Source organism: Nerophis lumbriciformis, linkage group LG38 (genome assembly GCF_033978685.3).
Source record: "Nerophis lumbriciformis linkage group LG38, RoL_Nlum_v2.1, whole genome shotgun sequence".
Classification (NCBI taxonomy): Eukaryota; Metazoa; Chordata; class Actinopteri; order Syngnathiformes; family Syngnathidae; genus Nerophis; species Nerophis lumbriciformis.
In genome coordinates, this window is record NC_084585.2 from 17,995,867 (window position 1) to 18,009,965 (window position 14,099).

General features: G+C 42.4%; 1 protein-coding gene across 28 annotated transcripts in view; it reads right to left on the reverse strand.

Moving 5' to 3' along the window:
• Positions 1-257: 257 nt before the first annotated feature.
• LOC133578276 (inter-alpha-trypsin inhibitor heavy chain H3-like) overlaps positions 258-14,099 on the reverse strand; it is a 50,733-nt gene continuing 36,891 nt past the window's right edge. The window contains exons 15-29 of one of the 28 annotated variants that reach the window (XM_061932561.2): positions 11,961-11,978; positions 11,848-11,880; positions 11,028-11,045; positions 10,915-10,947; positions 10,601-10,627; positions 10,229-10,246; positions 9,429-9,446; positions 9,221-9,238; positions 7,104-7,121; positions 6,812-6,892; positions 6,616-6,723; positions 6,125-6,287; positions 1,873-2,018; positions 524-608; positions 258-440 (exon numbers count right to left, since the gene is read on the reverse strand). In XM_061932561.2, coding sequence (XP_061788545.2) covers positions 326-440; positions 524-608; positions 1,873-2,018; positions 6,125-6,287; positions 6,616-6,723; positions 6,812-6,892; positions 7,104-7,121; positions 9,221-9,238; positions 9,429-9,446; positions 10,229-10,246; positions 10,601-10,627; positions 10,915-10,947; positions 11,028-11,045; positions 11,848-11,880; positions 11,961-11,978 — 899 coding nt within the window. In that variant the 3' untranslated portion in view covers positions 258-325. Of the gene's footprint in view, positions 441-523; positions 609-1,872; positions 2,019-6,124; positions 6,288-6,615; positions 6,724-6,811; positions 6,893-7,103; positions 7,122-9,220; positions 9,248-9,428; positions 9,447-10,228; positions 10,247-10,600; positions 10,628-10,914; positions 10,948-11,027; positions 11,046-11,847; positions 11,881-11,960; positions 11,979-14,099 lie in introns of all 28 variants that reach the window. The other 27 variants (XM_061932560.2, XM_061932566.2, XM_061932565.2 and 24 more) reach the window with 27 other exon arrangements.

Here is a 14,099-nt window from a genome sequence, read left to right on the forward strand (position 1 = left end):
TATTTTTTGTAATACTACTACTGCGATGAGGTGGCGACTTGTCCAGGGTGTAACCCGCCTTCCGCCCGAATGCAGCTGAGATAGGCTCCAGCCCCCCCCCCCCACCCTCCTCCCCCCACCCACACGACCCAGAAAGGGACAAGCGGTAGAAAATGGATGAAGGGATGGATGTAATACTACTACTGTATTTGACAACATTAGCTTTTGGATGATAGACATCTGGGGGGTGGGGGGAAAAAAAGCTAAGAATAGTTGGCTCATCTTAGTCAGCGTTTATTGTTCATCGTATAATGAATGTACAATGAAATGTAAGACAAGGTCTTCTTTAAAGAACTTTAAGTGTGAAATCACTGAGCGGTGCTCGGAGCGCTGACTCGGGGGACATCAGCCAGCAGGCCAGTGTGGCGGGCAAGTTCATGCCGAAGTCGACAGCAGAGGATCTACACACGGTAGAGAGAACACGGCCAGCTGACATGCGGTGATTGCAACTAATCAGCTTTAGACAGAGCACCCAAACACGCACCTTGAAACACTTATTTCCTGGTCTTTTATCTTCAGTTTTGTGTAGGGACCTTGGTGCACTTCTTCATAAACTACAGCCTTTTGAGCTGCAAAACAAGAAGAGCAATGATAGAACATTAACATTTAATTTAATGGATCATGTCTTCTTCGTTGGTTGTCCTGCAATTTGATTGGATGAATGCTGTGTGATGAAAACAAAGTAGATCTAATTTGATTGGCTGTTGTACTGAGACCACACCAGCTGACACACGCAACGCTGATAGACAAGTACACAATGAAAAATACGGAGCGCTCCCGAATAACTTTTTCATCTTTGGGTTTTGGGGAAAGTAGCAAGTCATGTCAAGTCATGTCAATTCAAAAGGCTCAAGTCCAAGTGAAGTCACAAGTCATTGATGTTAAAGTCTAAGTCGAGTTGCAAGTCTTTTTACATTTTGTCAAGTCGAGTCTAAAGTCATCAAATTCATGACTCGAGTCTGACTCGAGTCCAAGTCATGTGACTCGAGTCCACACCTCTGCCTATCTGACTGTTTTTTTTGACATTCCTTTAGTGCAGTTAGATGCGGCTTACAACACCGGGCGGCTTATAGGTGGACAAAGTTTTGAAATATGCCGTTCATTGAAGGCGCGGCTTTTAACCCAGGGCGCCTTATGGTGCGGAAAATACGGTACTTAAAAACCGCACAGAGCTCCTGTTGTATAGAGCATCTTCGACTAACTTTTTGTAGTAGATTCCAAAAAACAGCAGAGTGCTCTTTCACTAGCTCTTCTACAGTAGATTCTTAAAAACGACTGAGTGCTCGTGTCAGAGGATCTTTGATCAGAGTTTTTGCTGCAAGTCCTTAAAAACACAACAAAAATACTTTCATATAGAGGATCTTTGACTAGAGTTTTGCAGTAGGTCCATAAAAAGAGCAGTTTGACAAGCCTTTTTAAAATACTTACTGAAAAACACAACAGAACTCCTGTCACATAGAGGATCTTTGACCAGTGTTTTGCAGTAGGTCCTTAAAACAGTTGTCCTTTACATAAAATGTTGTGTTTTTGGCAGTACAGTAAGTCCGTAAAAACACCACAGTGCTACTGTTGTATCGAGTATCTTGGACTATCGTTTTTACAGTAGATCCATAAAAACAGTGGAGTGCTCCTGTCATAAAGAGGATCGTTGACCAGCATAAAGTAATTGTTTGGGTTTTGTGAATATATTAACTGTTTGGTGAGGTAAAGGTCTTATGGTGTGTCAGAGCACTGCATTAAAACTCTTGTTTTACATACTGTACATGTAATGGCAAAGTGTCGCAGTACTTGTGTGTATAGTTGTAAATACACAAGTAAAAAAAAATGACCCACCTAAGATTCCGACAGCGTCGTCTGATGGCTGCTGCCTGAGAGCCGGCCAGAGGAAATCTTTTCCATTTTTCCCATGAACCAGGATAAGCAGGCGGGTTTGCCCAGCAGTGATATCAACCTCCGTGGGCCGAATAAACACGGCCACACTGCGGAAATATGCTTTTTAGTTGAAAAGAAAAATGAAACAAACCTTTGGCAAATAGAAGTATTCACAATGAAAGCATTTTGTGAACAAAGCCAATAAATTGAGACCCTACAAATGAAGTAAAGATTCTGCCTTTAACAAGTTAGTTATGATCTCCTGTTAAAAGTTCATGTGACAACATATTTTTATGTTTAAGGGGAAAAGTATTAAAACACTTTTAAGTCAATAATGAATAATAAATCAATAAATATTAAGACAAACACTGCTATGAATGGGCACTATTACCTTCTTCCTAAATTTCTACTTCTCAATAGATTGTGCAGGTGCCTCGAACATAAAAAATAATAATAAAAAAAAAAAACACACATAAAATGATTTATTAATTAATTAGCAAAATAAAATAAAAATAAATGTTCCTAGGCCCAACAACACACTCCCGTTTACTGTTGGCAGTAAACGGGAGTCCAGGTCTTTCACCTGGACTGGCCTGTGAAAGACAGCAACAAGACGCAGGGTATCCAGAATGCCAAAAAATAAAAGAAGAGCAAGGCTAGCTGTATCTGCTAACTTCATTACGGTGGCAATTTCTTTGCGAACTATTATGTTTAGGCTTTTACAAAAAATAAATAGGCACCCGTGCGTTTGCCAAAAAAAAGCGTTGAATCGCTCCTCATTTCGAAAAATTATCGCATTTTTAGCTTCACACAAAGACTTTTATTAATCGACATCAACAGGAACATAGTTTTCCACCGCCTGGACGCGGTTCCCCGGGGCCCCCGTCTAAAACCCGGCCTGGAGGTGGGGCTCGATGGCGAGCGCCCGGTGGTCGAGCCTGTACCCATGGAGCTGTGCCGGGCACAGCCCGAAGAAGCTACGTGGGTCCCCCGACAATGGGCTCACCACTCATAGGAGGGGGCATAGAGGTCGGGGCTTTGTGAGTTGGGCGGCAGTCGAAGGCAGGACTCTCTTTCACTATGGCGTTGCCGGCAGTGAGACGCGACGGGCGGGAATGGCAATACTTGTTGCCCCGTGGCTCAGAGCCTGTATGTTGGATGGGTTGGGGGACGCGTCTAACTGTTGTTTGTGCTTACGCGCCAAAACGCAGTTCAGAGTACCCGCCCTTTTTGGAGTCCCAGAGGTAGTACTGAAGAATGCTCCCTCAGGTGATTCCCTTATTCTACAGGGGGACTTCAATGCTCACATTAGCAACGACGGTGAAACCTGGAAAGGCCGCCATTATCTGAACCTGAGTGGTATTTTGTTATTAGACTTTTCTGTTCATCACAGATTGTCCATAACAAACACCATGTTTGAACATGAGGGTGTCCATATGTGCACATGGCACCAGGACACCCTAGGCCGCAGTTCCATGATCGACTTTGTAGTTGTGTCATCGGATTTGCGGTCTCATACTTAGGACACTCCGGTGAAGAGAGGGCCTAATCAAGCTTTCAACTGATCACCACTTAGTGGTGTGTTGGCTTCGATGGTGGTGGAGGATGCTGGATAGACCTGGCAGGCCCAAACGCAAAGTGAGGGTCTGCTGGGAACGTCTAGAAGAGTCTCGGAACATGTTATGAGGGAGGCGCTAGACATTGAGTTCGAGTCGATCATGTTTCGTGCCTCTGTTGTCGAGGCAGCCAATCAGAGCTGTGGCCGCAAGGTGGTCGGTGTCTGCTGTGGCGGAAATCCCAGGGATGCTGTCAAGCTAAAGAAGGAGTCCTATCGGGCCCTTTTGGCTCATGGAACTCCAGAGGCAGCGGACAGGTACCAAGAGCCCAGGTGGTGTGCAGTTTTGGCGGTTGCAGAGGGAAAAACTCGGACATGAGAGGAGTTCGAAAAAGCCATAGAGAATAACCTCCGGACGGCCTTGAAGCAATTCTGGACCACCATCTGCCGCCTAAAGAGGGGGAAGCAGTGCACTGTCAACACCGTGTATGCTTGGGACGGTGTACTGCTGACCTTGACTGGTTATATTGTGGATTGGTGGTAGGAATACTTCAAAGATCTCCTTAATCCCACCATCCATCCATCCATCCATCTTCTTCCGCTTATCCGAGGTCGGGTCGCGGGGGCAGCAGCCTAAGCAGGGAAGCCCAGACTTCCCTCTCCCCAGCCACTTCGTCCAGCTCCTCCCGGGGGATCCCGAGGCGTTCCCAGGCCAGCCGGGAGACATAGTCTTCCCAACGTGTCCTGGGTCTTCCTCGTGGCCTCCTACCCACCAACACATCTTCCAATTAGGAAGCAATGCCTGGGGACTCTGTGGTGGGCTCTCCTATTTCTGGTGCTGAGGTCGCCGAAGTAGTTAAGTAGCTCCTCGGGGGCATGGCCCCAGGGGTGGGTGATATCCGCCCGGAGTCCCTTAAGGCTCTGGATGCTGTAGGGCTGTCTTGGTTGTCAAGACAATGCGTGGACATCAGCAGCGGTCCCTCTTGATTGGCAGACTGGGGGTGGTGGTTCTTCTGTTTAAAAAGGGGAACCGTACGGTGTGTTCCAACTATTGCTGGATTCCATTCATCAGTCTTCCCGGCAGGGTCTATTCAGGTGTACTGGAGAGGACGCTATGCCGGATAGTCGAACTCAAATGCAAGAAGAGCAGTGTGCTTTTGTCCTGAACCAGCTCTATACTTTCGGCAGGATCCTTGAGTGTACATGGGAGTTTGGCCAACCAGTCAACATGTGTTTTGTGGACTTGGAAAAGGCATGTGAGAGTGCTCAGAGAGTATGGGGTAATGGGACCGCCTGATTGTGGCAGTCCGCTCCCTGTATGATCATTGTCAGCGCTTGGTCCGCATTATCGGCAGTAAGTCGAACCCGTTTTTAGTGAGGGTTGGACTCCGCCAGGGCTGCCCTTGGTCACCGATTCTGTTCACAACTTTTAATGGACAGAATTTCTAGGCGCAGTCAGGGCGTTGGCTGCAGGATTAGGTCTCTGCTTTTTGTGGTTGATGTGGTCCTGCTGGCTTCATCTGGCCAGGATCTCCAGCTCTCACTGGATTGATTTGCGGCTGAGTGTGAAGCGACTGAGATGAAAATCAGCACCTCCAAGTCCGAGTCCATGGTTCTCGCTCGGAAAAGGATGGAGTGCAATCTTCGGGTTGGGGACGATATCCTGCCTCAAGTGGAGGAGTTCAAGTACCTCAGGGTCTTGTTCACAAGTGAGGGAAGAGTGGATTGTGAGATCAACAGGCGGATCAGTTCGACGTCTACACTGATGCGAGCCCTGTATCGATTGTCAGGTGCTTAGCTAGAAGGCAAAGCTCTCAATTTACCTGTCTATCTACGTTCCTATCCTCACCTATGGTCGTGATGTTTGGGTTACGACCGAAAGGACAAGATCACGGGTACAAGCGGCCGAAATGAGTTCCCTCTGTCGGGTAGGGGGACTCTCTTTTAGAGATAGGGCAAGACGGTCTGTCTTTTCGGAGGAGCTCAGCGTAAAGCCACTGCTACTCCACATCGAGAAGAGCCAGATGAGGTAGTCCGGGGATCTTGGGTGAATGCTCTCCGAACGCTTCCCTGGGGAGGTGTTTGGGGTACGTCCAATCAGTAGGAGGCCACGGGGAATACATAGAACATATTGAAGAGACTATGTCTCCCAGCTGGCCTGGGAATGCTTCGGAATCCCCCGGGAAGAGCTGGGCGAAGTAGCTGGGGAGAAGAAAGTCTGGGCTTATTTGCTTAGGCTGCTTCCACCACGACCCAACTTCGGATAAGCTGAAGAAAATAGATGGATGGATGGATAGCTTTGCACTCCCGGTCGCGCTAGCCGGTTGTCACTATTAACTTCCGTCTTCTTAAGTCAGCTCGCTTCCTGATTGGCTATTATTTGGTACCATGTTACAATGATATATGGAGATTGATGCTCAAGTGCCAACTGTGTTTCTGATTCAGAGTCAGGAAGAAAGTAATCCTGTTTATCTTTATGTGTGTACCGACCTTATTAGAAAAGATGGAAAAAGATAATATGATGTGTGCATGATAATAAAGTGCTTGCATGCACACAATATTCCTGTATCAATCTGAATATTGTAAATATTGCAGTGCAAAACAAGATAGGACACACTTTATTTCATGTCAAATTCTGTTAATTATTGTCATAATTACCTTCCAGCAACAAGTGCAGTGTCTCCTGTGTACCGGGTCAGTTTCTGTTCGTATTTAACAGTGACAGCGCCCAATTCAACAGCGACAAAGTTGTCAGTATCGAAGTGGACAATGATCTTGATGAAGCCTTGGTCTTCATCCAGCTCACCATTCACAGACACACCTGATGCAGAGGAGATATATAGGAGGATCAACAGCAGCAACAACAACAACAACTACTACTACTACTACTGATAGCGTAACAATAAGCCAATAGGTAATTGGATTTTTCGGTACGGTACAGTCTAGAGGCGTACCGAGTTCCAACACAGTACACATTGAGTGAAGGACAGGAAGTGTACTGTAACTATATATGGTCACGTGTTTACTCGGTAAACAAATACGGTGCAGCCTAGATCTTGGCTAGCGGGAGTCATGCCCAACAATAGTTCCAAGGAGAAGTCAGAACTTTAAAAATATTTTCCTTTTTTAAAGTGTTCTGTTTAACTCGCCTGCATTGGGCAGATGAAGCAGTCTCAGTATGGTTCTTCCAGCGATATCAAAACACAGTGGAAGAGATTGATTCTCTGCCTGCAGCAGAAACCTGACGCCAGGGGCCACTAACCGGAGCCAAAAAGACACAATAAGATGAGCAAAACATGATGTTAAACCACTCCATTGTTTTAAAACGTATATTCTTATTCTTACCACTTAATGTGGTTGGGGCAATGGGAAGTGAATCGTACCGGTAGTCATAATCAGTTACTAAATCGTGTAGCATCGGGGGGCCTGGAGACAGTCAATAACATTACACCATAACATTAGGTACACCTGCTCACATAAACATGCCCCCCACCCCCATTCTATGTAAAAGGAAAGTGAAGTTGTACATCCCCACAATTATAAAAAATATTGCTAAATGAATCAATTTCTGGCAATGTCGCTTAAAACTTAACCAGAATGTGCACATCTACCTCCAGTATTTGTATATTTGTCATACCTGCCTCACCTTTGTGCCCTGTCAAACAACAAAAACAGTAAAAAAGGAAACTTAATATTCAAAGGTGGAAAATGTTGCTGAAAAGATGTGCTCAATAATTTGTTAGTAAATAGTAGTCCGATGGTTGTTTGAATTATGGAGTTGGAACAGTGGTGGGCCGTCAAGGCCACCAAGGCGTTCTCTCTTGGCCTAACATGAATCATAATCAGAAATTGAAAAAAGTGTATTTTATTCTTTATTTCTTTCTTTCTTTATTATATAACAGTATTCATCATATTCTCTTCATGTAATATTGGGCTTCAGTGGCGACTTGTCCAGTGTGTACCCCGCCTTCCGCCCGAATGCAGCTGAGATAGGCTCCAGCACCCCCCGCGACCCCAAAAGGGACAAGCAGTAGAAAATGGATGGATGGATGTTGCTGTTTTTGCGTTAGCGCTTTTATCCAACCAGAATTCAGCTAGCTTGTTGCCAGCGCTGTGTGATTTTTGCCAGAGGCCTAAACATAGCGGCGGTCTGTGCAGTGTAGGCCACCGGGGCACATACAGTTGATTTACAGTTGCGATAGCCAATCAGATCACGAGTTGTTGACAGTAACCCTTGTCATTACACGATCAGTACCGGAATAAATGATCAGTCCGCGGAGGCGCAAAGACTATGTCACTCAATGGACATGTAATTTTTTAAGTCTCACTCACTTCCACTCTCTAACACTGTATCCTGATAATACATTTGCCTAAGTGATTGCCTCGTTCACATAACAACAGGGGGGCCTTGCAGCCGATCGGCTGACCTGTGGGTTTCATAGGTAGAAAAGCCAAATGGCTGCTCTCTGGGAGTTCTAGTGTTAAGCATTTTGTGAGTAAAATGTAACAATAATATAAACATGAACAAGGGGTAGATTTTAAAAACACAGTGAGTATTATCTCCACAATTTCAACCACTTTCACTCTTCTGTCATTGCAATTAATGTCGCTGACTCACATTGCGTAATTTTCTTTTAAAATGTTGCTTTGTTTCTAAACACTGACTGTAACTTGAATCTATATCTTCAACGTGACAAAAAGTAGACTTCAAAATAATCAGTATTGTAAATGGATGTATTTGTTCTAAATAAAGTAGTAAAAAAAATGTCAAAGCACATCGTTCGGGTTTCTGTACGGTTTCAAAATAAATACTGTATTTTTAAGCAACATTTGTTTTGTTTTGCATGTAATCTTTTATATGACATCAAATGAAGATTACAAAAACAAAACCATGGGAACAGTGACAGCGTGCACGAAAAAAACTGACGTAAAACAAGTGTGCCTAAAATGACGTCGTCTTCGTGACAACCCTTCTCGGTTGCTTCACGTTTCACCGTTGAACGTTACACTATCTTCTCCTGTGATTGGATACTCACTTGTGCCTTCCAAGTGCGTATCCAATCATAAGTTGTGAATTGCGAAAGCAGGAAGTGCCGCACCAGAGCCATACCTGGCGAGCAGAATAATCTGATATCGACTGGTATTTGCTGCTTTAACCCACAAGGAAGGAGAGCAAAACGTTACTAAGGCTGCAGATATATACTTGCAAGGCCATTTTCAAGAAAGACATTTCAAGAGAAGCTTGATTTCGTGAGACGAGGCCAGCCGACCCTTAAAGCTAGCTAACCTGTCCCAGCCGGTGAAATGGTGTGTTCACCACTTCCGATCGAATCTACCAACTATGAGCGGTACCACTGGCTTACGGCTACAAATAGGTGCTACAAACTGTGAGTTTAAATATTTGATTGCTTTATTTTTTCACATTTATTGTGTTTTTAAAATATTTACATTTGACTGTACCAGGTAGAGATACTGTATGTTTTAAATGACTGATGTGGGTTTACTGATTTTTAAATGTGCCGGAAATTAGCCCGTCTTGTACACTCTTGAGGTGATTTAATACTCAGTAGTGCGCAAATGTGTGTTTCTGTGTAGTATTTCTCCTGCCATGGTCATGTGGTGAAATAAATTTTGGTATTATGAGAGGTACATATTAAAGTCGGACTAAGTAAGACATCACTGAAGGCCAAGGTGTGAAATGCACGGACCGCCATTGAGTTTGGATGGATTGCATATTTGTTATTTGTGTCATACCTGGTAAACCTGGACTCCCTGTCACAACAACAAAATAAAACAAAAATTAAAATTGGAAAAACAGGTGCATTATTATCTTTCTAAAGGCATCATTTTGAACACAGTTCTTATATTCAGAATGTTAGATTGTGACTGCCCTCTTCACAATGAAGGATACATAACACAAAATGTATTTGTTTGAATGAGTTGCATATTATTTGTGTCTTACCTTTTAAACCTGGGAGCGCTGTCAGAGAAAGTACAATTAATATTCATGCAGTAAAATGGTGCTACATGTACCATTAATGTGGAAAGGATCACAAATATGCTAAACATAGTTTTTATTTTGTTGCGAAATTTGGTAAAAATTCTAATACCGTACATATCGTATGTACTAATACAGCAAATTTTAGTAATTACTGTGAAATGGAAAAGGAGTAGAATTAGATAAGCTCTGCTTCTTCCTACTCCTTTTCGGACATGTAATGAGAAACTGGAAAAATGTGATGTATCATATTGTCACCGTATACATGTTCGAAATAAACTTAAACCATAAACCATATGTAACTCTGACTTTTTCTAAAACTTGCTATAGCTTATACTAACAGTAAGTAAAGGATGAAGGTGCAGTTTATATTGGAGAGTGGTACCTCAAGTTAAGAGTTTAATTGGTTCTGTGACGCAGCTCGTACCTCGTGAAACACGTATTGTGAAACATTGTTGCCTATTGAAATGCATTAAAATCTATTTCAATCGCTGCTTGCCCTCCTGCCTCACCAAAAGAGCGCAATTTTAACATGTAACAAGACAAATAAGCATTCTATAAAAACAATATAATAGAATGTCATACAAAAAACTACAGTAGTTTTATGACGTAATGTATTAATAATATACAGTATTTAGCTTGGAGAGTGGACTTCTACACTATCTCCTTTCTGCTGCTTCCCCATCAAACACGCCATCAGCAGCTGCTCCATATTTTCATGGGTAAATGGCTGCCAATCAGAAAATTTAAAAAAAAAAACCTACCTTGGAAACCTGGGTGTGCTGTCACATAAAACAAGAAAAACAAGTTAATTAATATTCATGCTGAAAGTTTGAATTAATTGCTATCTATGCCGTACCTAAATATTTTGGAATTCCCGTTAAAAACAAAAAAGACAAACTAATTCATGTGAAAATGTGTCACAATTTGTTCCAAACACTTAAAATCAGCTAGAAAATAATGTTAATTCATGTTGTATAATGTGGTAATACACTGCAATGTGGCAATAATTACCAAAGTCTCTGGAAAAATTTGTCAAAAGTAGATAAATCTAATTCTTTTTTTTTTTTTTTAAATGTCGGCCAATCATAATGATTTGATACTTTAATTGGTACATCTCTATTAACATGTCTTACCTGGTAAATGCAAATTTGGATAATTCCCTGTCACAAAAAAAATGGTTTAATGTATTCAAATACATTTTATTTGTAAGCATTGTATTTAAAATTCTGTCTTTACAAATATAATAGTTGTTGCATTTAGACTTAGACTTCCTTTTATTGTCATTCAAATCTGTACTGTAAAGCTCAAATTTGAATGACAATAAAAGGAAGTTTAAGTCTAAATGCAACACATTATTATATTTGTAAAGACAGAATTTTGAATACAATTCTTACATTAAATGGCATCAGATAGTTGGATTGTGAAATGACACTTAACGGGTACAAACCTGAGGAAAACCTACTTCCCAAACTTGGGTATACTGTCAGGATAACAAAGGGGGGAAAAAAGCAAATTAATATTCATGCGGAAAGTTTGAATTAATTGCTATTTATGACATACCTCCGGCTTGTGGATCAACTGTCAAAAAACAAAAAAATGGCAAACTAATTAATGTGAAAATGTGTCGCGATTTTTTCACTAAACTGAGTATCAACTGGAAAATAATGTTAATTCAAGCCGTATAATGTGGTAGTACATTAAAATGTGTCAATTATTAGCAGAGTCTTTTAAATAATTTGTCCTTTGTATCTTCAGGATGTGCCGTTTTGTGGGCGGTCTTATTTTGTCTACGTGGCTCACCTTCGACAGTGTCTTCTCTTCAACATTTTCGTTGTACAGGTAGCGTTAAGCGCCTCCATTAACACTCATTAGATAATCAGCTAGAAAATAATGTTAATTCATGTTGTATAATGTGGTAATACACTGCAATGTGGCAATAATTACCAAAGTCTATGGAAAAAATTGTCAAAAGTAGATAAATCTAATTCTTTTTTTTTTTTAAATGTCGGCCAATCATAATGAGTTGATACTTTAATTGGTACATCTCTATTAACATGTCTTACTTGGTAAATGCAAATTTGGATAATTCCCTGTCACAAAAAAAAAATTTGTTTAATGTATTCAAATACATTTTATTTGTAAGCATTGTATTCAAAATTCTGTCTTTACAAATATAATAGTTGTTGCATTTAGACTTAGACTTCCTTTTATTGTCATTCAAATCTGTACTGTAAAGCTCAAATTTGAATGACAATAAAAGGAAGTTTAAGTCTAAATGCAACACATTATTATATTTGTAAAGACAGAATTTTGAATACAATTTTTACATTAAATGGCATCAGATAGTTAGATTGTGAAATGACACTTAACGGGTACAAACCTGAGGAAAACCTACTTCCCGAACCTGGGTATACTGTCAGGATAACAAAGGGGGGAAAAAAGCAAATTAATATTCATGCTGAAAGTTTGAATTAATTGCTATTTATGACATACCTCCGGCTTGTGGATCAACTGTCAAAAAACAAAAAATTGGCAAACTAATTAATGTGAAAGTGTGTCGCGATTTTTTCACTAAACTGAGTATCAACTGGAAAATAATGTTAATTCATGCCGTATAATGTGGATGTACATTAAAATGTGGCAATTATTAGCAGAGTCTTTTAAATAATTTGTCCTTTGTATCTTCAGGATGTGCCGTTTTGTGGGCGGTCTTATTTTGTCTAGTGGCTCACCTTCGACAGTGTCTTCTTTCCGACATTTTCGTTGTACAGGTAGCTTTAAGCGCTTCCATTAACACTCATCAGATAATCGCTACATATAGTCGCACACCATACATAGTTTGGATTAGGGTTGTACGGTATACCGGTTTTAGTATAGTACCGCGATACTAATGAATCATTTTCGGTACGATATCGCCCCTGAAACGTACCAGTCCCGCAACCACTGCGTTGTCGTCACGTCATGTCATTGCTGGTTTTACAAGCAGACGAGCATGTTCGGCGGCACACAATCACAGAGTATTTACAGACACAGTGTGTAGACAGAAAAGGGAGAACAAACACATTTTGGCTTAAAAACTAACGATAAGGTGAAGTTATAACACTGAAACGCCCTCAGGAAGAGGTGCTTTAAGACATGGCTAGCTAGCTAGCGGCTAACATCCAGCCACCGTCGGCAGTGTTGTAGCTACTTTGAAATCACTAATCCTCGCCTCCATGGCGACAAATAAAGTACGTTTCTTACAAGTATCATCCCTGATGGACGAGGAATAGCTAAACATGTTTCACTACACACCGTAGCTCACCGGCATCAAAATGTAAACAAACGCCATTGATGGATCTACCCCTGACATCCACTGTAATGATATCAAGTACTATTCAATACTACTATGATTACGTCAATATTTTTTGGCATCACATCTACTTTCGTTTTTTTTTAAATGTATATTATGTAGCACTTGGCTTCACTGTAAACACGGTGGGAGACGAGGAAAGACTGGTGTGTTGTTTACTTTTATGTTAATAAGATTTAGAGCTGCAACTAACAACTAATTTGATAATCGATTAATCTGTCGATAATTACTTTGATTAATCGATTAATAATTGGCCCCCTCCCTACTTCGTGGTTGTTATACGCACTTGCTCACAAGATGGTAGATCGTACCACCAGATGGCCAGAAGCAGTTCCTCTTTCCTCCACTGCCTCTGTAGACGTTGCACGTACGTTTCTGTCAGCCTGGGTCGCGCGTTTTGGCACACCGTCCGATATCACCTCGGACAGGGGATCCCTGTGTCGGAGCTTTGGTCAGCGTTGGCGCAGTCCTTGGGTGTGCAGGTGCACCGTACTACAGCCTACCAACCCCAAGCTAACGGCTTATGTGAACGTTTTCACCGGTCACTTAAGGCGGCTTTGCGTGCGGCGCTCGTTGATAGCCATTGGGTTGACCGTTTACCTTGGGTTATGCTCGGGTTGCGCGCAGCCCCTAAAGAGGATCTCGCAGCGGCCCCCGCTGAATTGGTGTTCGGGCGGCCATTTCGCGTTCCAGGGGAATTTTTACCTGAGGGTTGCACCCCGCGACCTTTTCCCTTTTTGTCGAGGGGGTCCTTAGCTCCTGGCCCGGTCCATCACTGTTTCCCTAAGTTGTTTGTGTCGTCGGAGCTTAAGTCTGCCCGTTTTGTCTTCGTTCGCCACGACGCCCACCGTTCACCCCTCCAACCCCCTTACGATGGCCCATTTAGGGTGCTGGAAAGCGGTCCTAAAAACTTTGCACTGGATATGGGCGGGCGCAGGGAATGCGTTTCTCTGGACAGGTTTAAACCGGCGCATTGTGTTGTGGGTGAAGAACTACAGCCAAGCCAAGTCCCCCGCCGAGGTCACCCCCCAAAATCTGTTCGGGTTGAATGTCCTTCGCCTCCCCCGGACCCTGATATTTGTTCTGCTCCACAAGGCACACCCGCTCTTTCGCGGGATGGACATTGTAGCCGTTACGGCAGGCGAGTGAGGCCCCCTGAAAGGACCATGCTCACACTCAGCAGAATGGGTGTGGTTTTATGTGCCTTCTTGGGCACACTATTAAAGTGCATATTGTGTTTTCATTGTTTAGTTTTATGTTGGCAGTCTTACAATAAAGAC